At 40.8% G+C, this 21973-nt stretch overlaps 1 protein-coding gene across 1 annotated transcript; it reads right to left on the minus strand.

The window, feature by feature from the left end:
• Positions 1 to 533: 533 nt before the first annotated feature.
• On the minus strand, positions 534 to 20524 carry pkp3a (plakophilin 3a). The gene is made up of 14 exons (XM_083894372.1): positions 20503 to 20524; positions 15410 to 15587; positions 11415 to 11506; positions 10183 to 10898; positions 9162 to 9285; positions 7982 to 8186; positions 6383 to 6557; positions 5892 to 6009; positions 5629 to 5793; positions 5344 to 5526; positions 5091 to 5244; positions 4061 to 4256; positions 2954 to 3041; positions 534 to 1635 (listed from the first exon to the last, which is right to left on the minus strand). The coding sequence occupies exons 1-14, from the start codon at positions 20515 to 20517 to the stop codon at positions 1594 to 1596; spliced, it is 2451 nt and encodes an 816-aa protein (XP_083750498.1). The 5' UTR covers positions 20518 to 20524; the 3' UTR covers positions 534 to 1593.
• Positions 20525 to 21973: the final 1449 nt, after the last annotated feature.

Here is a 21973-nt window from a genome sequence, read left to right on the forward strand (position 1 = left end):
CGTTTCTTTATTTTATTTTATTCTAAGTAACAGCAAACATTTCACAGATGGTTTGGGTTGACAGGGGAGGAAAAAAAATTAATGTGACTGTCATATTTGTACTTCAAAAATGTGTTTGCACTCCAGTCATTTCAAACAGCAGAATATGCAAGACTGAAAAAACTCAACAGTTCCTGGCATTTCTGCTTAAAGTGACCATGATAACATGGTGCTAAATCTAATTGGGCACTTTGACATAAAACCAGGCTATTTGTCCCTTTTTTCTAAACGCTGACTGGTAATCTGTGTCCTTGAAATGACGACCTGTCGTGAGGTAAGAGCCTAAATACGGGTGCAGCAGGGAAAACCTAGCATTGTTCTTGTCTGAGCAGGATCAAATATGTAAACAAGATCGTGTACAGGGAGCACAGGGAGCGGCTGACGGTTCACCAATTTGGCATTTTAAAGCCACATCAATAAATGTCGCATTATCACACAAAATGTTGAAGGAATGACATTTTCTCTTTATTAGCTGAAAAAAAAAAAATCCAGATGATACATTTTCCTTTATACAACACAATGGCAAATACAAAAAGACAAGTTTCCTTAAACGCAGACGCACTAATGTTATAAATGACACAAGCAGATTCAAAAATTCATCTGTCGAATGTTGCAATTTTGTCTCGCGCACAAAACAAATATTGTATTTGTTTTGACAACAAAGTTCAGACCATATCCTTTCACCCCGCTGTTTCACACACACACACACACTATAATACACAAAACAAACATTAGGCATGTCGAAGAAAATCCAATTCCAAATATGTTTTATTGCTAAATACTGAAACTTTGAAAAACCCACAAGTAAATACAAAAGTTAACTTTGGAGGCAGAATCTTCATCCCAAAATATATATATATTTATATATCTAATTATCATTCAGATTACCTTACACGGTATTTCTAAATATGTCCTCTGTGTACAATCAGTTTTGACTACATATTATAATCTTTTCCACTTATAAACATCATCCAAAACTACAAAAAAAGTACATAGCTACAGTATATTAAACATTCAATTTGATTTTCAATGAAAAAGAGACAACGATATATTTACAAAAAGAGCCATGTGAGTACCAACGCTGTTTAGCAAATTAAGAGACAGTCATAAGGCACCATACGGACAATGTTTATGAATGGCAGAATAACAAAGATGCAGTTTTATGTGGCTACATGTTTTTGAATAAAAGAATAAATCCCTGATTCTACACTACACACACACACACACACACACATACAGCTCAAACATTGGAAGGTTAAGGTGCACTTATTTGTATCAAGAGTCCATTATTAGTCCAACTTCGCTGGACCACAATTCTTCCAGATGTCCATCGAGTTGTCAATTAAAAAAAAAAAAAAGGAACATTCTCCAATCGAGTGCATCCTCTATGATGTGTGTCTTATTACAAATTATGGCAGATTAGGATTAGTTATCTTTGAATAGTATGAAAGAGTCTATGTGCCCCTGCACACCTGAAGAGATTTTGTCCTGTCCGGTGCTGGCAGTGTGCAGGACTGCGTGCTGTTACAGAAGAGAACCGCAATACCGTCATTTTTACATCATAGTATCGGCAAAATCCACTCTCGTAAATCCTTTCTGTAAAGAAAAGAAGACAAAAAAAAAAAGGCCATGAAACACTGTGAAATGACTGAGAGGAATTTGTTGTGAATGAAGTGTTGATATACGTTGAATTTTGCCCTGGACAGACTGAGCACACAATACATTCCGCTGCACTGTTGCACAATTCACTGTTTAAATAGTTGTATATTTGCACATGTCAACCTTTCTGTGTGTGTGTGTGTGTGTGTGTGTGTGTGTGTGTGTGTGTGTGTGTGTGTGTGTGTGTGTGTGTGTGTGTGTGTGTGTGTGTGTGTGTGTGTGTGTGTGTGTGTGTGTGTGTGTGTGTGTGTGTGTGTGTGTGTGTGCGTGCGTGCGTGCGTGTGTGCGTAGTACAAATGCAGTTTCTGGGAATTAATTCAAAAGTGTAAGACATGCAATAACACATTTTTGCTCTGTTGTGACTCGTTCATTAGGAAACACACTGAGCACCACACCCTTGGGAGGGGCAAGTCAGGAGCTGCAGAAGACACTGAACCTTCATACTGCTGTACGAGATGAGGACCCGCCTTGACAGGGCGTGTCTCTGTGTGTGTATGTGTGTGTGTGAGTGTATGTGTGTGTGTGTGTGTGTGTGAGTGTGTGTGTGTGTGTGTGTGTGTGTGTGAGTGTGTGTGTTGAAAGAGCAACGGTGTGAACAGCCAGCGATACGAGCTCTGAAAACGAACCATCCAACTGCAGAAAGCCTGGAATGTCACCTATCACACACACACACACACACACACAATCTTTCACTCTCACAATTTTTCCCCCGCTTTGACACACACACACACACACACACACACACACACACAGACATAAGAATGAGGGTGTGGCTCCATGAGGAGAGAGCTGAGTACGCTGGATCTAACTTGTTCTGTCTTTTAGAAAACAGCATTTTTTTTGGGAAACAGAATCACTGTCATTAAAAAAAGAACCATAAATCAAGACTAAAATGCTTGTGAAACACGTGTGTTTTATCTCTTTATGTCTTAACTATATCTATATAGATATAGATATAGATACACACACACACACATATATATTTCTTTATATATACTGTGTGAGTTTTGAGAAAAGTAATGCGAGAAAACCTTCAAGAGCCTTGATAACAAAAACTGGTTTATAAAGGTTGTACCTTGTTCCAGCAGCTGTGACACACCCTGTCATTCACATAATTTACCTTAACCGTGCACCAATAGTTACACCGATCTAAGAAGATCGGCACACCTGATGAATCGAGGGTGGAAAAAAAGCTTTCGTGACACAAAATCACCGATATATTCCTGATTCTGTCTGCACCATTATCGTTATTTACCTCTTTGTACTGTTTGTGCAGCTTCTTGTACTGGAACATGTTGCTGAGAACTGTGGCTGCTGCTTTCGCTGCTTTCATCCTCCCTGGGCTGGAAAAAAAAACAACAACAACAAAAAAACTTTAAAAACATAAACTCGCTGACCTGTAACACAGGCAAATTTGCAAATTTTGTATGACATACTATACTATGACTTTTTTTTGTCAAATTTGACACATTTTTGTAAGTTTCACGTTTTGAATGACGTACTATACTATGACTTTTTTGTCAAATTTAGGACAAAAAATGGCAAATTTGGGATGACATACTAAAACTTTTTTTGTAAATGTTGAAAAAAAAATTTGTAAATTTTGAGGGGTTTTTTTTGTAAATTGACATATTTTTGTAAAATTTGACACAAAATATCAAATTTGGGATGACATACTAAAACTTATTTTTGTAAAATGTGACAATTTTTTTGTAAATGTAGTTTTTTTTTGTAGATTTTGCAAATTTTGGTTTTCTTTTGTAGATTTTGTAAATTTTGTTTTTTTTTTGTAAAAATTGGCAAATTTTGAATGACATACTAAAACTTTTTTTTGTAAAATGAGAATTTTTTGTTAGATCTGACAAATTTTTTGGTAAAATTTGACACTTTTTTTGGTAAAATTTGACAATTTTTTGGTAAAATTTGACAATTTTTTTGTAAAAGTTTAATTTTTTTTTGTACAATTTGACATTTTTTTTGTAAAACGTGAATTTTTTTTCTAAAATGTAACAAATGATTTAAAAAAAAAATTTAACAATGCTTTATGTGTCTTTGCGACACAATGATCTCATGGAACTCATGTGGAACTCAATGTGTTTTCAGGAATCAAGAAATACGTGGTTGGCTTGATAATCAAGACTTCCTCGGATCCTTCAAACATGGAGGTGAGTTGAAGTGAACGAAGCTGCTGCTTTAGCTGCGAGGACTTTGATGCTAATGTTGTTTTTCCGTTTGTCCGCAGAAGGAAGGAGTTTACATTTCAAAACTCGCTGTTATGTGTTGTGCAACATTCTGCATTATGTAATTGAATCAAATTGAATCAAAATAGCTGGGGGGGGGGTTTTTTTATCACACCACTCACCTGCTGTCACCGGAGTTCTTAATGTTGACCAGTTTTGTGAGTCCACCAAAGTATGCGATGTCTCGTGCAGCTAAAGAGCTGCTGGTCACCAGGTTGTTGAGAACACCACAGATGTTGACCACCACATCACTGGAAGGCTCCTTCTGGTGTCCGTCCTCGGGCAGTTTAGTCACCAGATTGTTTACCACCTTTGTCGCTGAACAAACATATAATGTTAGTATTACAGCGTACGTTTAAAAAGGAACCTGAAAACCTGTTTTCACACAGAGAGTCACAGGAGACTATTTCTGGGTTTCTTTATGCTAAGTCACTGGTTGGGAAATGAAACAGGGTGGAGTTGACTTTATATGCACTGATAAGGATTTACTCATATTTCTACAGAGATTTAATCAGACTTGTGGTGATGCACGCTTACTTTAACGGGCTGTTAATCATGCATGACAAAACAAAAAACCCACGCACAGTTATGATTACCCAAAATAGGGGAATTCCTGAGCCATTTAATGTTTAAAGATCCCTAAAATAAACACAATGTATATGTTAGAAAAGAGTGGCTGAGAACATGTGTAGAGTAAATAATTATGGAGTTAAAAACTGACTCTCCAGTTTTAGTGTGTCTAAAAATATGACTTCATGACGCCACAGTTAACTCCTCCACATGCTGTCGATATAAAAACTCTCAGCTCCTTTAACTGTGGTCTCCCAGAATTACAGAGACCACGCCCCCCACCGCCGCCTCAGAGCAGAAAATGAGCAGAATTTTACATTCAAAATCAATCTTTTAATCACTAAGTGACTTATTTTAATCACTTTTCCTGTGGGGTGACAAAGTCAGAAGGGATATTTGTGTATCACTTTAAAGGGACTTAAATAAATGACACCTATTTTTAATCAAACCTTAATTTCTACACCTTTACTATTACGTATTTGAACACTACGGACAGACGGAGTATTACATTTATTATACACTGTTTGACGAGAAATTCTAAATTTTTTCATGCAAATCATGAGAGAAAAAGAAAAGTCTAACCCATGTCTCCCTTGTCTCTGGTGTGGCGGGACAGGTTTCTGAGGAAGCCTGTGAGGGAGCGCATCTCCAGGTCGTTGTTGGTGCGCATCAGGTCCAGCACCACCGGCAGAACGCGCTCCTGCTCCAGAGCCACGCGGCTCAGCACTGACGCCCACTGGAGCGCAATAAGGACAATAACGATTCATACGTGAAACAAACTGATTGTTATTGCATTCGAATGTTTTTTCGAACGAAACAGAAACAGGCTGCTCACTCTCTTATCTCCGGCGGTGATGTTCTGCAGAGCTCCAGCAGCCGCTTCACGGGTGGTGGAGTTGATGTCACACTGACGCAGCAAACGGTTGTACAAGCCGACGATCTGAGGGTGCCACAGCCACTCCGTGCCCTTTGGCACTCGAGCGACCTCGGTGAAAGTGGAGAGATCCTGGTTCTTGCTCTGTTAGAGAAGACGACGTGGACGAACAGTGAGCTGGACGGCGCGGTCTGTGCGCACAAACGGCGTGCTCGTGATATAAAACTGATCTCGTACTGTACGTACATTTTTGGCTTTCCTGCTCTGGGGCGTAAAGCAACCGATGGCGTCACCCTTCCCCGAGTCCTGATCTCTGGTTGGTCCTTCCAGGCGCATCATAGCAGACGGAGGCATCTCAGAGTAGAGTTGGTAAGAGAGGTTCCTCAAGACACACACTGCATTTTCCACCCCCTAACAACACACAAACACACACATGCAGATAGATAAATACACACAATAAAGGTTTTTGGTTTTTTTTAAAGGGGCAGTTTAGATTAAGCTCTTCTCACCTTGTCTTCTGCCTTGTTCTGCTCAAGCGAGGCCTTGATGTAGTTCACCAAAGAGTCCACCAGTCCGTGCGTCTCTCTCATTTGCTGGCGGGTCTTCTCGTTCACAGAGCTCAGGTTCCTAAGAGGACACACAGGACACACAGAGCAAGAGAGAGAGAGAGGGAGGTCAGCTACAGCTACTTTCACGTGAAATTAAATCAGGAATAGTGTATTTTATTTAGTTTGATCGTGTGGCGCAAATAGAGATTTCGCACAAACACAAACAAAGCATAACGGAAGCCGGGGCGATGCAGGTTTTGAAAACAACAACAAATGACGGGTGTGGAGAGAGCAGCAGTCAGCAGTCAGCTGACACATGGACTCAAGTGTTTGCCAAATTTAAATGCCATCGTGTGAGAAAAAGCACGCGCAGGTGAAGCAGAACAAAGTAGGCACACCAAATGGAAATGTTGCAACAACACGAGTTGTGACGGTCGGTAAATGAAGTGCACCTGAGGCATCCTGTGGTGTTGTAGAAGATTTCCGACTGGGAGGCGGACTGATTGAGGTCCTCAGCGTCTCCACTGCCAGACAGAGGGATTAGGATCTTATCAGTCAGCTCATGAAGCGTTTCCCTGGCCAGTTTCTCCTTCAGGTTGTCTTTGGATGAGAGGTTCCACAGGATGCCTGCACACAATACTCCACATTTATTTCTCATTTTTTTACATGTTTTAATTCTAAACACGGACGTCAGAGACCATCTTATTAACTTTTTAGCTGCAATTTCAGGGTTAGGGTTAGAGTGAGTCAAACCTGCTGGACAGAAATCAAATGGTGTACTTTGCACATTGCTGAACCACTCCTAAATAGGAAAATATTTGAATCTATAAATCACAGCAAAACCTGACAACCGAGGAACTACAGGTAATCTAACGACAAGGAACTCAAAAGTTCAGTGAGCGTAAACGTTAGTCGGTGAGATATTTGGTAACAACAACCTCCAGAGGCAAATTTGCTTTGCCTGTTTCATTTCCCAGAAAGTTTCTTTCTGCACATGTGACACAAACAGTTGAGTTTGTCAGTGATCTGACAGATTTGCTGCTGGTCCACAGGCCCAGACAACTCCCTCACGCTCCACTTTACCCCACCTCACACACCTTATAGAAAAGATACAGCGGCTCCACCTTCTTCTCTTTGTGTACTCGAGACTCACTACATTCCTTACAGATCTCCACACCGTGGACTTGCGGCTGCAGCGTCCATCTCTGTGCATTTTCAAGTAATAAGTCATCCATTTCAGCCTTTGGTGACAACAGACAAGGCTGCGTCCACAACTGTAAACAGATGTGGAGGTCAAGTGAGAATGCAAATCGTGTCCTTTGCATATACTAGAAAGGTTGAGGTTCTTTTTCGTTTTTGTGTATTAAAGGTGTCATATGTAAGAATGTGGCCAAAAACGGTTACTACATTCAAATTCAATATACCGAGGTCTTTTAGGTTTCGTCTTTTGACGTAACTGGCAACCTGTGGTTGCTCGGCAGCTGAGACTCTACTGACTGCAATGATTGGTAGACGGCGGTAGGTGGCGCCACATGCCAAAACATGATTTGCAGTCTGCAAAAAAAACATTTTCATGCAAATATTTTGTCTGTACTGCTGTTGTTCAGTATGTCATATGAACATTATTCCTGAGTCTCTGTGACATATTAGGAGGATTTTATGGCCAGTTGCTTTAGATTAAAGCAAGGCCCTCGTCTAAAGTAAAAATAAAAGGCTTATTCTATGGAAAGCACATTATGTTTAATTTTAAACCATTATACACTTGCACAAACATGTGTATGAGTATGTAATGTGTAATGCAGCCAATAAGCCCGCCTACATTTTACACATTCCCTCTTTAAAAACAAACAAACAAACAAAAAAATACCAGACTGAGTCCTCCTCCCATTTGTCTGGCATGGGATAATATCTATTTCAAAGTCTACTGTTTGCTCACATTACTATTCATTGACACCTCTGCCAAGATTAGATCATTTACATTCTGCTCGAAGCAAAAATATCCACTTTTTTCACGTCATGTCGTGCGTTTTCTTCTCTTTCTTTAAACCCACCTGTGATGTTTTTGTGGAGCTCGTCGTCCGAGTCCTTGAGCGCCTCGATCAGCTGTGCGATGCCGCCCTCCTCGATCAGGGCCACCTTGTTGTCCATGTTCTCGTAGATGAGGTTGCGCGTGGCACCGGTGGCGAAGCGCTGCACTTCCTGGTCCTCGCTGTTGAACAGCTTCACCAGGTCGCCGATGCCTTTCAGGCGACGCACCTGCAGGGGAAAAAAAACGCGAGTGAGTTAATGCGAGTGCGTGTGTGCACTGTTTCGTGCGTGTGTCACTTTTTTTTGCAGAGAGTAAGAGAGAGAAACATATCCGCTCTCCTGCTGTATCTGCTGTAAATCACTTTTTTCAAGGAGCCGATAATGTCGTTGTCATGTCCCGCGTTAAGGGTTAAGTCTGCGTCAGTTAGTTTAGTTTACGTGCACTCCCGGTTTTATTTCGGTGTAGGTTTTCTGTCTGCATTTCTTGTCTAGTCTCGTTGATTCCCCTGATTGTCTGCACCTGGTCTTAATCAGGTGTCCCTCCCTTTGAATCAGGTGTACCTCCCTTTGTCTTGTGCCAGTGCGTCATGTGTCGCTCATCGTTGTGCACCTCACGTTTTCCCCTGTTGGATTTCAAGTCTGCCTCATCGTGTTCCTCGTGCCTGGCTCACTCTCGTCTTACCCTGTTTGCCAGTTTCATCGTAAGACCTTGTTTTCGTCAAAATAATCCACATTTGATTTGAACTCGAGATATCCGCATCTGCCTTGTGCTTTTGGGTCCACACTGTGTTTGAGTGCATTACGGTCCTGACAATTTGATGTTTGATGAGCCGTTTGCCTTTGTTTTTATGGTCAACTAAAAGTGCTGAAGAAGTAAGTGAATGTATGCGTTTTCCTGTTCTTTTTCATTTAAAACCATCTGCTTTAACATACCAGCTCGTAAATGTCAGCACGTAACCTGAACAAAAAAAGCATTTCAAACTAAGTCACAGAGAAGAGTTTACACCATGTCTGCCGTCCGGCACGTACAGAGCAGAGACCACTTACATTTATGGCAATGATAAAAAACAACTGCGACACAGCAGCAAAACATGTCACCAGGAGCGACGAAACATCCACCATAGAGACAGAGTTTCTCAATAGCTATCTCAGAGCAAACCGACAGAGGAATTCCAACCACAGATTTTAATCTGTTTTTATTACCTCATGTTTGGCTTCACTGTCATTGTAACACTTGTGTTGAATGTGGGCTGCACCCAGGACCTGCAGTTCGTGGTCGGGCTCCCTCAGGTGTTGCACAGCTGTGGGCATGTCCAGGGCATTGATCCTACCAAAAAGGAAAGCAAAGCAAATCAGCAAAAAAGGTCATTCCAGTGTCATTGTGTCACAGTTGTTATGTTATTACGAGCGGAAAGCAACAGTGCGGCCACAGTAAATACAGTAATTTATTTCTTGTCTGAAATAATTAGACTGCTGATTCTCTTCCAAATCACACAGTGGTCTGCAAAACCCCGCTCTGTGAACCACACGCTGTGGGATGTGTGAAATGCAAGGACTGTAACTAAGCTGCTACACCCAAAACCAGTTCTGCCGCTATTGAGCCACCTCCCAATCCACAGCTCTGACTGAACGCACGGTACACCTCGCTAAAAGCTCCTGACACACGCTTGTTGTGTAACCTAACTTGCTGGTGCGTTAATTCACTCGGTCGTCACTGGCGTTTGAAATAAGATACGCAAAACAGAGTCAGCTGTTGACGTCGCGTATTATAAAGTAATTAAAGAATAATGGCCGGTTATGCCGGGATTCACTGGCAATAAAAAATATAGAATTATACTTCATTTAGGGTCAGTAAATCAAAATGAAAAGAGCACAACCCACACTGAATTTGCATGTCTCAATATCTTCTGACTGTGGGTCTCAATTCTAAAGTCGTCCGCTTTAATATATTATTTCCCAAACTGCAATAATAGGTTCAACAAACCTCACACATACTGGAACACATACAGCGTTTGTTGGGACTTTTTTAAATGACTTCCTAACTACTTCATTTCTTCACTTGGATACTGTTCTCCAACATCACTTTCCCATACGAACCTGACGTAGAGCAGTCTCAAACAGAGATTTGCAGTTTGAAAGAATATACAGAATATAACACGAGTCATAATCTCCAAGTATCGGAACATGTACCGGTCCACAAATAAAGAGTCTGCGAGCTTCTCACCCGCTGAGGTTGCCGATGCTCATTCCTCTCTCCATCTGCCCCATGTAGATGTCCCCGCCCCTGCCGACACTTTGGATGCTTTTGGTGGACATTGCGCGGGAAATGGCGCCCAGACGCTGCAGGTTCCCCTGGGAGCCGGAGGACACTCCGGACGTGATGAACCCTCCTCTGTCCACCGTGTCCCCCCCGCGAACAAAGCCGCTCCCAGACATGCGGTTACGGTTTGTGATCCTGCTGATGGTGCGGTGAGCCGGGCCTTTGAAGGCATGTTGCTGGATCATATCTGCTGCATCTCCTCCCATCATTCCTCCACCACGGGAAAGAGTGCCGCTGAGAGATCGGTTCATGGTCAAAGTACCTCCCCCTTGCCTCATTTGGGTCGTGTAGCCGTTGACCGCGCTCTGGGCATACTGGCGGCCATACGTGCCATCGCGGTCAGAGACTAAGCTGCCGGCATCGCTGTTATCGATCATCCACGGATTCACGGGTACGGCCGGCTGCCGCATCGAGTGCATGGAGTAGCTCTCCGAGTCCATCCGGCTCTGGCGTCCGATGGTCCCCCCTTGGTAGCCGCCGCCCATGCGCATGTCTTCTCTGTAAAAACCGCCACCAGCACCACCACCACCACCACCTCCAACGCTGATATGGTGGAGCTGGGCCAGATCGGGTCCAGAAGACTGGCTGCTGTAATTAGTCGCCTGAGACACACGTGGGCCCTGAGGATAAAGAGATGAGTAACTGTTAGAATCGAGCGTTCGCGGAGAGTTACTCATTGTGACTGTATGAGTGGGCGAAACTGTGAAAAGTCGCGGCCCATCATCAGCTCGCTGGCTTCTAAATTTAATCAAAAGGGCTTAACCACAACAATATTTATTCACATTATTATATTTGATAATTTTTATTCCTACTTCTCAAGCTAATTTTGTTTGTTTAGAAATGGAAGGACTTGTTAAAACAAGACAGGATTTAGAAATCATCAGTGCAACTTTAGCTCTTTGGCATCTGTGGCATAAAGCCAGCGTCTTCCTGAGGAATCGCTCAAAGTGAAGAATCTAGAGGGTGGACTTGAAAACGCTGAGCCGATCCCCATCACGGGCTACTGTGAAATACCACACGTGCTGTGTCCTGGGTGACCCAGCGGTGACAACAGCACCGGGGTCAGTGGCGATGCTTCCATGATGAAGTGCAACAAGTGCATACAGCGGCAGTGAGATCACGCTGTTGTAACTCACCATTGTTTTGGAGCCGGTGTACATGTAGGACGACTTGGAGCTATAATTTGGGTTGTAGGTTGGATACTTCATTGTCGAAGAACCGCCGTAATCTGGAACGCACAAACAAAACAGAGTAGGACGCGATTACTGCATGTGGCACACACACACACACACACACACAGACTGGTGACACAAGTGTAACAGAACACTTTACTGAAAGACTATTTAAGGCACCGTAAGGATTACGTCATCAGAGATGTTGAAATGTTGTGCATCCAGTATTTTCACAATTTCAATTTGAATTCACAGCCTGCTAATTGTAGACTGTAAATGTAGTTCCTCATAGATCCATCTTTCTATTTCTATTGGATTAGATCCTCAAAAGGTTTGATTTGGATTGCAAAACTTGCAACTGTCAGCTGATCAAAAGAAGAAGAAGACCTGTGTGAAGTCTTATTAAACATTTTTTTACCTTTTTGCAAGAAAGGAATTCCTTACTCTGGAAGTCGACTCAGGCTCTGAGTCGACTTCCAGAGTAAAGAAGTTCCCGAAGCAACGATTAAGGCCGGACAGAAATGTGTTCTTGCACATTTGTTGTGACTGTACTTCCTGGAAATGCCTCCCCCGTGAGAATAAGGCACACACACACTAACTGGTGTTGGTATATCAACTGATCACTGAGCTTTGCTGCATGTATAAATAATGCAGCATCAAGTCAGCCCTTAAAGACAGAGACAGTTTGATCATCTGTTACCCTAACCCTAGAACACCATTGACGGGTGGTTTTCACTCCGAGCAAATACATTTATGTGCTTTTCATGAAAACCAAGTTTTCACCTTCATTTTTTTGAAATTTTTTGCTCCCAAATTCGTAATTTTGGAGCATTTTTATATGGTCCCCTCATGATGCTTTTCTTTCATTTTGTTAGACATGACACAGTTTAAAATAAAAGAACACTACTCAAATGTGTCATTGATATATTTTCATGATGAGTACTTTTTATTGGGTGTATTTATTATCTCGAGGCGATAGTGTTCTAGGGTTACTCAATGATTGAAGTGAATATAAAAAGCATAGAAAAACAACAAAAAGATTAAAGTCTATAAAAAGATCATATTAAAGATTAAACTCCTCGATCTCACCAAGGTGTCATACCTGCTGAACGATTTGCCTGAAATGAATAGCAAGTGTCACGTTGCAACGACACAACTGAAGGTCCGATTGCACGCAGGCCTGTAACAGAAGGACCCGAGTGGTCACTCGGGTCCGATGTCTCCTGTTACCTGTCACGTCGCTATATATCTGACACGCAAAACGCCATCAGTCAGTCACTGTCAGCAGAAAGCGTGTGAATGTGTTGCCGCCGTTATGGATTACAGTAACCTGACAGGTGAGCGTAAAAAAAAAGCAGGTGTGCAGCAAAACGACATTTACGAGAGCGGGAGCCTTGAGCGGCAGCTCACTAACACATCTGGGTCAACTGAAAGTAGAAAACAAATGAATTTGTACTATGTGTCAAAAATGTGGATTATACATAGAGAATTGTGTTAAAAGTGTGTCCAGAATATCACTTTGACGACACTGCTACATTATAAATATGCTGTAAAAGCCCCATTAAGTTATGTCAAGTAATGTCTTGATGATTTCTGGACATTTATGTATAAGTTATTAAGTTTTAAATATATTTGCAATACAAATTATGACTTTAATGCAACTGGTCAGCATTTTATCTAAATAGTGTGTTTTTAAGGGAACGGGTAGTCAACCATCTTGAAGCTTTTCTCTCATATATTCATATATTCTACAGCATAATTTCTGCAGTAGAAGCATATCTGATTATACTATGAGTGCTGTTATTTTTCTGGTGTTTTTTTGTGTTGAAAAAGTTATAAGTCATAAACGTTTGCATGCAACAGAGAAAGCCTTTAAAGGGCCTCTGTGTGCATAAAGATAAGGGCCTTCATTTATTATTATTATTGTAGCAGTAGTAGTAGTAGCAGTAGTAATCCAGGCCTCAAAACAAAATAAATCTTGCCTTGAAGAAGACCAAACATAGAATGAAGCTAGGCTGTAACTGCCCCAAGACATAAAAGAAAACAAAAAAGTGTTTATTAGTATAGCCGTACTTATATGCAGATTCCCGTGCATGTACCTCTACATATGCTGAGCCTGCAAAAGAGATTTGCTGTCACGCTCGATTTCTGTCGATCGTGAAAACACTCGAACGCCACAGTCCCTCAGCTCACCTGCAGCAACGCCCAGCACACCTGACATCCAGAGTTTGTACAACACACTGAGGAAACACACCCATTCGTTTGAACACCTCAGTGCATCATTTGAAAATGAACTTTGCTCCTCGATATACAACGCCACACAAATAGGCACACACGCACACATGTGTGTGTGTGGCTTCATATTTTGCTTCCTGCACTCTCCCTCTGTGTTGACGCTGAGCAGTTAATTATCACTGTCATAAAGAGGCAATTGTTGCAACATTAAGGCAGCATTCGGAAGAGTCTGAGTGTTTTTTACTGGTGAGAATCGATGAATGCACTTGCGGTGAACTTCTCTAAAGCCACAAACCGCTGCTGCGACACCAGCATTCCCCGCTGCATTGTTAAGAGCTCCTCATTCCGTCGAGTACGAGTTTCAAAAGACAACAAATGTGACGTGACGGTCCGTTTGCTTGGCTGCCAGTGGCGACGCCTCAGGCTAAAGGTGGAAGAATCCAACGTTGAGTGTCGCATTAAACAAGGGACGCTGACGCTGAGGCTGCTCAACCTGCTTCCTGCTATTTTGGTTTGACTCCGCGGTTTATGATCCACGAAAGGAATCTCTTCGTGATTTGGACAGCGTGCGAGCAGAGGCACAGGTTTTTTCTGTCACCAGACAATCTCACACAAGACGGGAAAAGCCTGTGTCCGAGTATGATTGACACTCATTTCACCAATCCTGCACGAGTCTCACTCCCTCACTGCTGATGGTGAATCAGTCCCACCGCAGCTGCGTCCGTGCACTTTTTGGGACAGTGTGCCACATCTTGCTTTTGTGTGTTGTGTTCCAACGACAACAAAGTGCTTTTGGCTCAATAAAGCAGTGTTATAAACCCAACCCCACAGAGAGAGGCTTTCACCTTTAGTCTGCTATGTGGCGCAGGATAATGAAAGCAGCACTTGTTTGGACCTGTTACATATTAACCCCTTTCTCACACGCAGGTACTCGACTTACAGTCAAATCTCTGCTGCGTGCGTGAAGCTGCGGCTCATCTGCTACAAACCAGCTGAATAGACAAATTCTTCCATGGCAATCAAATTCACATGAGCAGCACAGGCAACCACACAAACACACACACACACACACATGGACATTAGAGTAAAGTTACTCCTCTGATTTGTGACATTTTTAATTACATTCTGATAAAAGAGACTCTCTTAAACCTGGATTAGATGCTTTTTTAAGGATAACTTGCAAACATCACTTTTTCGTCACTGGTTCCTGCGTCTTAATAATTATATAGTAATAACATGTTGATGAATGTGAATTTATTCTGGTTACATCCAGATAACATAAATATTGACATACTATCTCATCCTAGGTGTCTATAATACACAATTATACATGTGTAGTATGGCACAGAAAAAAAATCTTTTTTTTTTTTTTGGTCACAGCAATTTTGGGCACTTGTGTTTGCTCTTCTTGGCATGGATCAAATCAAATAACCTGGCCTTATATAACACGACTTTTGTGTCACTTATTTGGAATTCACGCAGAAGAAAACACGGTTTACAGCTGCGCGAGTTGAGAGCCGCTCTACTTCCTTATAACACTCACACACAGGCTGAGCTTCATGAACAGACAAAGGCTCCTGCACCTGTAACTAATTCATGTACCTGCGCGCTGAGGTTCACCCTTTAATTCCCACACTTCCCTACACTGACTCCAGGTCAGCTCACAACATCCAAGTCTCAGTGCAATGTCCCCTAATGTTTGAAGAGCATGAAGAGACGTTTACCTGACATGGCGTAATGTGACGCCGAGCCATTCTGTCGCGGAAGTGTGGACTTCTCCGCCAGCCTCATCTTGACCTGCTGCTGGACGCGCACCGACCTCGACATCTCGTCCGACACGGAGCCTCCATTCTCCAGCTGGCTGTCAGACGGGAGTCCGTAGGTGGTGACCGAGGTGCTGGGCTGGAGAGCGGAGAAAAACGCGGCGTCAGAGGCCACGACACTCATGGTTAAAAAAAAAGGAAAAAGTTTGAGGAGCGTCGACGCAGGGAATGGCGTCTGGAGCGGACTGAACTCTGCTGGGGAACAAGTTTGTGCGCTTCGCTGCAGCCGGAGCTGAATGGAAAAGTGAGAGAGAGAGGGAGGGAGAGAGAGAAAGAGAGAGAGCAGCAGCAGCAGCGGGGGGCGGGGCCTAAAAAACACCTTACAGGTGAGATACATGTATGTCTGCTTTGGGATACGGATCAGATAAAAGTGTGACTCACCTGCGACTGCTTCTTATCTGAAGTCTGTGTGGACTTCTCTGGTTATAAATGACCCACGGAGAGCAAGACCAGCTATTAAACAGCTATTACATTGTGTTACATTCTGTGTTGGGTAACAGTGTGTTTTGTTGTGTTAAAGCACGGGTGTCAAACAAACTCTGGCCCGCGGGCCAAATTTGGCCCGCCGTGTAATTTCATTTGGCCCTTGAGGCAATATCAAATTAACATTAGAGCTGGCCCGCCAGGTATTCAATTTTTTATTTAAATTTTATTTAATATGCCATTGATGTTTTTTCGTTTGTTTTTGGAAAGTTGATTTTGCACTATTAAGTTATATAAGCGTTGCTTGTTCCATATTCAGTGTTAAAGCAAGTCAGTGTAGCAAACTGAGCAATAATTAACGTTTTATTCATGCACTTTCTCTTGCTACTTCAAGGCTTGAATGTTTGATTCATTCATTATTGTTATTTTATTTTCAAATTTATTATTAGCCTGTGGAAAAAGTTTATTTTGATATTTACCTCAGAAGGCTGCAAATAGAAAAGAGGCATTAAATTTTTATCCATCCATTATCTACCGCTTATCCTGTATTTAGGGTGCATTCAATTTTTATTAAAATTTTATTTGATATGCCATTGATATTTTTTAATTATTATTATTTGAAACTCGATTTTGCATGTCACTATAAAGTTATATAAGCCTTGCTTGTTCAATATTCAATGCAAAACTTGTTTGGGTCCCTATTAAAAGGTTAATTTGTTCAACCTTGGCCCGCGGCTTTGTTCAGTTTTAAATTTTGGCCCACTCTGTATTTGAGTTTGACACCCCTGTGTTAAAGGGACAATGTGTAGTATTTATGGGGTTATATATATATATTACCCAAAATCCACTTTTTTATACATATTATGTGCTCCTGCATTGTCTAGTCGCTGTATAATAGTTTTTGTTTAATTTTCGTAGTGTTTCAAAAAGTCATTTAAAATAACATGGTCGCGGGCCGCGGTTGCATAGCCACTGTTAGCAGCGAGACGCCATGTTTCTACCAGAGCCTGTAAGGACAAACGCGAGAGAACAAATCAAGCGTCTCTTTACTTGTAGCGGAAGTCCCGCCTCCTCTCTCTCCGCTTTGTCTGCTACGGCCACGGTAGCTCCGCCCTCTCCCTCGCCTCACGAACCTCATCTGCTGACACGGAGAAAGACGACGAGGACGACATTTGACCGGCTGAGGATACCGTAGCGCTCAGGGAAGGGAGGGGGTGAGCAGAGGAGCAGTTCTTTGTTGTAAATGTCAGCCTCTCCTCTAGATGGCACTATAAACTACTTACTTCACCTTTAAGTTGTGTTGTGTTACGTTGTGTGACATTGTGTTACATTGTGTTTTGTTGTGTTACATTGTGTTGCTCTGTTGTGTAACGTGTTGTGTTGTGTTGTGTTACATTGTGTTGTGTTGTTGTTACATTGTATGACATTGTGTTAAGTTGTGTTACATTGTGTTGTGTTGCGTTGGGTAACAGTGTGTTGTGTTGTGTTAAGTTGTGTTGTGTTACGTTGTGTGACATTGTGTTACATTGTGTTGCTCTGTGTTGTGTAACGTGTTGTGTTGTGTTACATTGTGTTGTGTTGTTGTTACATTGTATGACATTGTGTCAAGTTGTGTTACATTGTGTTGTGTTGCGTTGGGTAACAGTGTGTTGTGTTGTGTTAAGTTGTGTTGTGTTACGTTGTGTGACATTGTGTTACATTGTGTTTTGTTGTGTTACATTGTGTTGCTCTGTGTTGTGTAACGTGTTGTGTTGTGTTGTTGTTACATTGTATGACATTGTGTCAAGTTGTGTTACATTGTGTTGTGTTGCGTTGGGTAACAGTGTGTTGTGTTGTGTCAAGTTGTGTTTTGCTACATTGTGTGACATTGTGTTATGTTGTGTTACATTGTGTCAAGTTGTGTTGCTCTGTGTTGTGTAACATTGTGTTGTGTAACATTGTGTTTTGTTGTTGTTACATTGTATGACATTGTGTCAAGTTGTGTTAAGTTGTGTTACATTGTGTTGTGTCGCGTTGTGCTGGGTTGTATTAAGTTGAGTTGTGTTGCATCAAGTTGTTTCCAAAACCTGCATTTCATGTGAAAATATTAACTGAATAAAAGTAAATAAATGTAGTGAAGTACACAGAGGATCACTACTGAACAATGTCACAGTAAAGAAGTACTACATTATGTGACATGTAAAGTACAGAGGAACTGACTGAAACAAGGATTTTAAAGCACTAAAATAATGTAGTATAAAATTATGACTTTTTAAAAAAATATATATATATGATCTGTATATTATTGAAAAAATATTGACTGATCATTGGTGATGTTATGTTGTTGTCAGAGTTCGAGGTTCATTTGAAGAACCTATAGTTTAAATTGTGATGATGCATTTTTTGCAAAGTGATCATGTGTTTTATATATATTATTAATTATTTACACGATTATCAGCTGCCACGTAAAATACAAAAGGAGCAGATGTATACAGCAACAAACTGGACACTGTGCTTCAATACAGTATTGGAGTTAATGTACTTTTACAGTATTTCATTCTTACAGCTTATGTTTACTCATGACATGTAAATACATTTAGCTCATTTTCAATGTGGCAGATATTTTTTTATATTTATAATTATTAACATACAAGCAATTGTGTCAGTGGAGTCATAATTACATGAATGATGGGGTCAAATGTGCGTGAAGGTCTAATTCCTTCACATCATGACACCACGTGTTATCCAGTGTGTTAGAGATATCTCGGATGTTACGTATCATTTAATTTTACATCAACAGCTCAGTGACACATCTGGTGTGAAAAATCCACACACACGCACACGCACACACACACACACACACACACACACACACAGAGAGAAGAGAGAAAGAGCAGCCCATTGCAATAACACTGTGTCAAAACTGTTTTAAAATTTATGTGAGTATTTACTGCAAGTCATCTGTAACTAGCACGTACATGTTTGTTTTATATATAGAACATAAGATATGTTATGTTAGGTAATTGTTATGTCAAGTAATCTGAAACACAGCACATCATGATGCTTTTTGAAGTTATTAAGTCTTCAAAGGTGAAACTTGCAGTTTTCCATTGTCAGGACAGATTTTCATTTAAGAGATTGTTGTTTTTGTAGCTGGGAACTTAGATAGATAGATAGATAGATAGATAGATAGATAGATAGATAGATAGATAGATAGATAGATAGATAGATAGATAGATAGATAGATAGATAGATAGATAGATAGATAGATAGATAGATAGATAGATAGATAGATAGATAGATATATACATACAAAGTTGAGTTACTTGTAACGGTGAACCTTCTCTTCTAAGTTTAACCCTTAGTTCTCACACAGCACGGATCAGTGCTGCAGGTGCACCCATGGTAATTTGCCGTGGGAATAATGCACAACTCCTTATATGGACATCCTGTGGGTGTGCGTTATTAGGTCACATATTCCGACTTTAAAAAATGCCTTCTTATGTGTTGTTTAGTCAAAGTTATGATTCATTTTATATCATATTTCTAGTAGTGATACAAAGTAGCAATAATTGTGCAGAAGTCGTCGTAAAGTAGACCATTTTTTCTTTTGTTTTTGCTCATGAAAACGAACCAGGTGAGCTTTTGAATCGTGACGCATTTTCCAAATTTCACAAATTCAATCCGATTTTAAACATGTTGAGTACTCTTTGCTCAGGTGTGTTTATATAGTTGGTGAAAAAAAACATTTGTACATAACAATGTAAATATACTATGCCTCTATGATGTTGCTCTATATGTTGATTTATTAATTAGCCGAACATGTGTACATATAAACTTTGAATGCAGCGGAGAAAAGCCTTTGAGGTCTTTGTGTGTGTGATGTCTATTGAAATGATCCCAAATATCAAGTTCCATCTTGTAAATGAAAGCATGACTGTCTAGAGGACTGTTACAAGGTGTGTCACTCTCACCCTATTAAGTCAGAGCCACACCTAACTTTTATCTGGTTGTTTTATTTCAGCCTAGCAACTATGAGTCACTGTCGCCCATACAGAAGTTATCTGTGATCTGCACCAGTCTGATTTTTTTTTTCTTTTTTCTATTTTTCTGGGAATTGCAGGTGAATCATGTCTGGATCTGAATAAATGATCTGCCAAGACCTAATAAATATCAGTAGATAATTTGTTCCCTGGATTCTTAAACACCTTCATTTGCATGTAACAAGGAAAGCAGGCACATTTCCTCCTGTCTAATGTTTATGCAATCAGCCTTTTCAGGAAACGGTTGTGTGTTTCAGGTCAAAGTCACATGATGAGCACAGATGAATTTGGATTCAGTTTAAAAGCCAGGAAAAATGTGAAGAATTTACCTTCACTGTCAAAGCAAAGAGTTTGTGTGAGGACACAAATAATAATCAAGGAGTTGTTCTCATTTCAGTAAAACCTCACAGCTCCTCAGTGACATGGTGACAAACGTCCTGAGTGAAATCAAATGTAACTCATCATTGATTGATATACTGCAAATATATAAAGTATATATGAAGACAATAGTTTTTCTAAAAAAAAAAAAATCAATACATTTTGACTTACCATTACCACTGGCATGTGTCGATTCTCCTGTCTCTGAAGTGTTGTACCTGTTCGTCTGTGCGGGGTGTCTGATGTGGTGGAGTATTAGAAAGTTTTTAAAAGTTTTCAACAGTCGCCACCCTGACGATTAAAGTTGTGTGGGACGCACACAAAGCAAAAGAGATGAGTCAAGACTGTGACACCATGGGGTGTGTTACAGAACAGGGGGGGGTAGTTTTTTTTTCTCTCTTTCTTTTACAGGTTCATGACTGTCTGTGATTTGATTTAGATGTTGGGTTGTCTCTCCTTCTCCGTCTACCTTGTCACGACATTTCATCGATGATTCAATCGAAAGGGATCCATCGGAGCAGCTGCTCCACTGATATGTCATGTCAGGAGAACAAACAGCAAAATATTATGTTGACTCAGAGCTCTGTGTGTGTGTGTGTGTGTGTGTGTGTGTGTGTGTGTGTGCGTGCGTGTGTGTGTGTGCACGTATCAGAGAAAGTCATTGCATGACAGAGTGACACCCTTGCTCTGTCTGCTGTCTTGTGCGTCAGAACTCAACCGCTCGTCTTTGGATCACACTGCAGGGGCTAAAATGTTTGAGGGGTTTGCGCTGTTGTCATTTCACCTGACATGGGAACTTTTAAAATGTTAAACTTTCTAATATCAGACACCCTGGTCTGCTGTTGGTTTAAAAAACAAAACAAACAACAGCACTCTAACTTTAGTCAGTTCTGAAGAGGAAAAACAAGCACTTTTCTTTTAAATCTTCAGTCATTTCTCAGCCATAAATGTGCCAAATATTGTTATAAAATAATTAACATTATTGAGTTACACTATTACTTGATAATACACTGACTCCAACTGTAAGATTTTTGGACATTTTACAGACCTAACAACTCATTAATTTAAAATTAAATCAATCAATAATAAAAAATGGTACATTTTCTGTATTTATAGAGCACCTCTCTAGTTTTGGGAGACATCAGCACATAGACTCACAGAGCCGGGAATCAACCCTCGACCCTCCAGTGGAAAGACAGCTCGCTCTAGCTAATTATGATTTTAAATGCAAAATGTTTACAATTTTTCTTAAAAAAAGAAAGAAAAAAAAGAGAGAGCAATACTACACAGTAATATTGATAGTTAATTACAATAAATGACCTAAGGTGGACTCTTTGGACAGATCATTTAAAACAGACCTTTAAACCCTTTACAAAGAAAAGGCTATTAATATTTTCAATTATTTTACTTAACAGAAAAATGATAAATGTAAAGTTTTTTTTTACAGTTCTTTCAGTTTTCTTTATAAAATCATGTGTTGCTTCATGAATGATACTTGTATTTGTGACATCTGAAGTGCATTCAGTGTTTAAGAGGAGACCTTGAGGGAGGTTCAGACAGGTGTGGCTGCTGCTGCTGCTGCTGCTGCTGCCAGAAATACAGGTCCGTTCACTTTTTTGAATGTATTCAGCTGAGTGGTTAG

Source organism: Microchirus variegatus (genome assembly GCF_963457635.1).
Source record: "Microchirus variegatus genome assembly, chromosome: 8".
NCBI lineage: Eukaryota > Metazoa > Chordata > Actinopteri > Pleuronectiformes > Soleidae > Microchirus > Microchirus variegatus.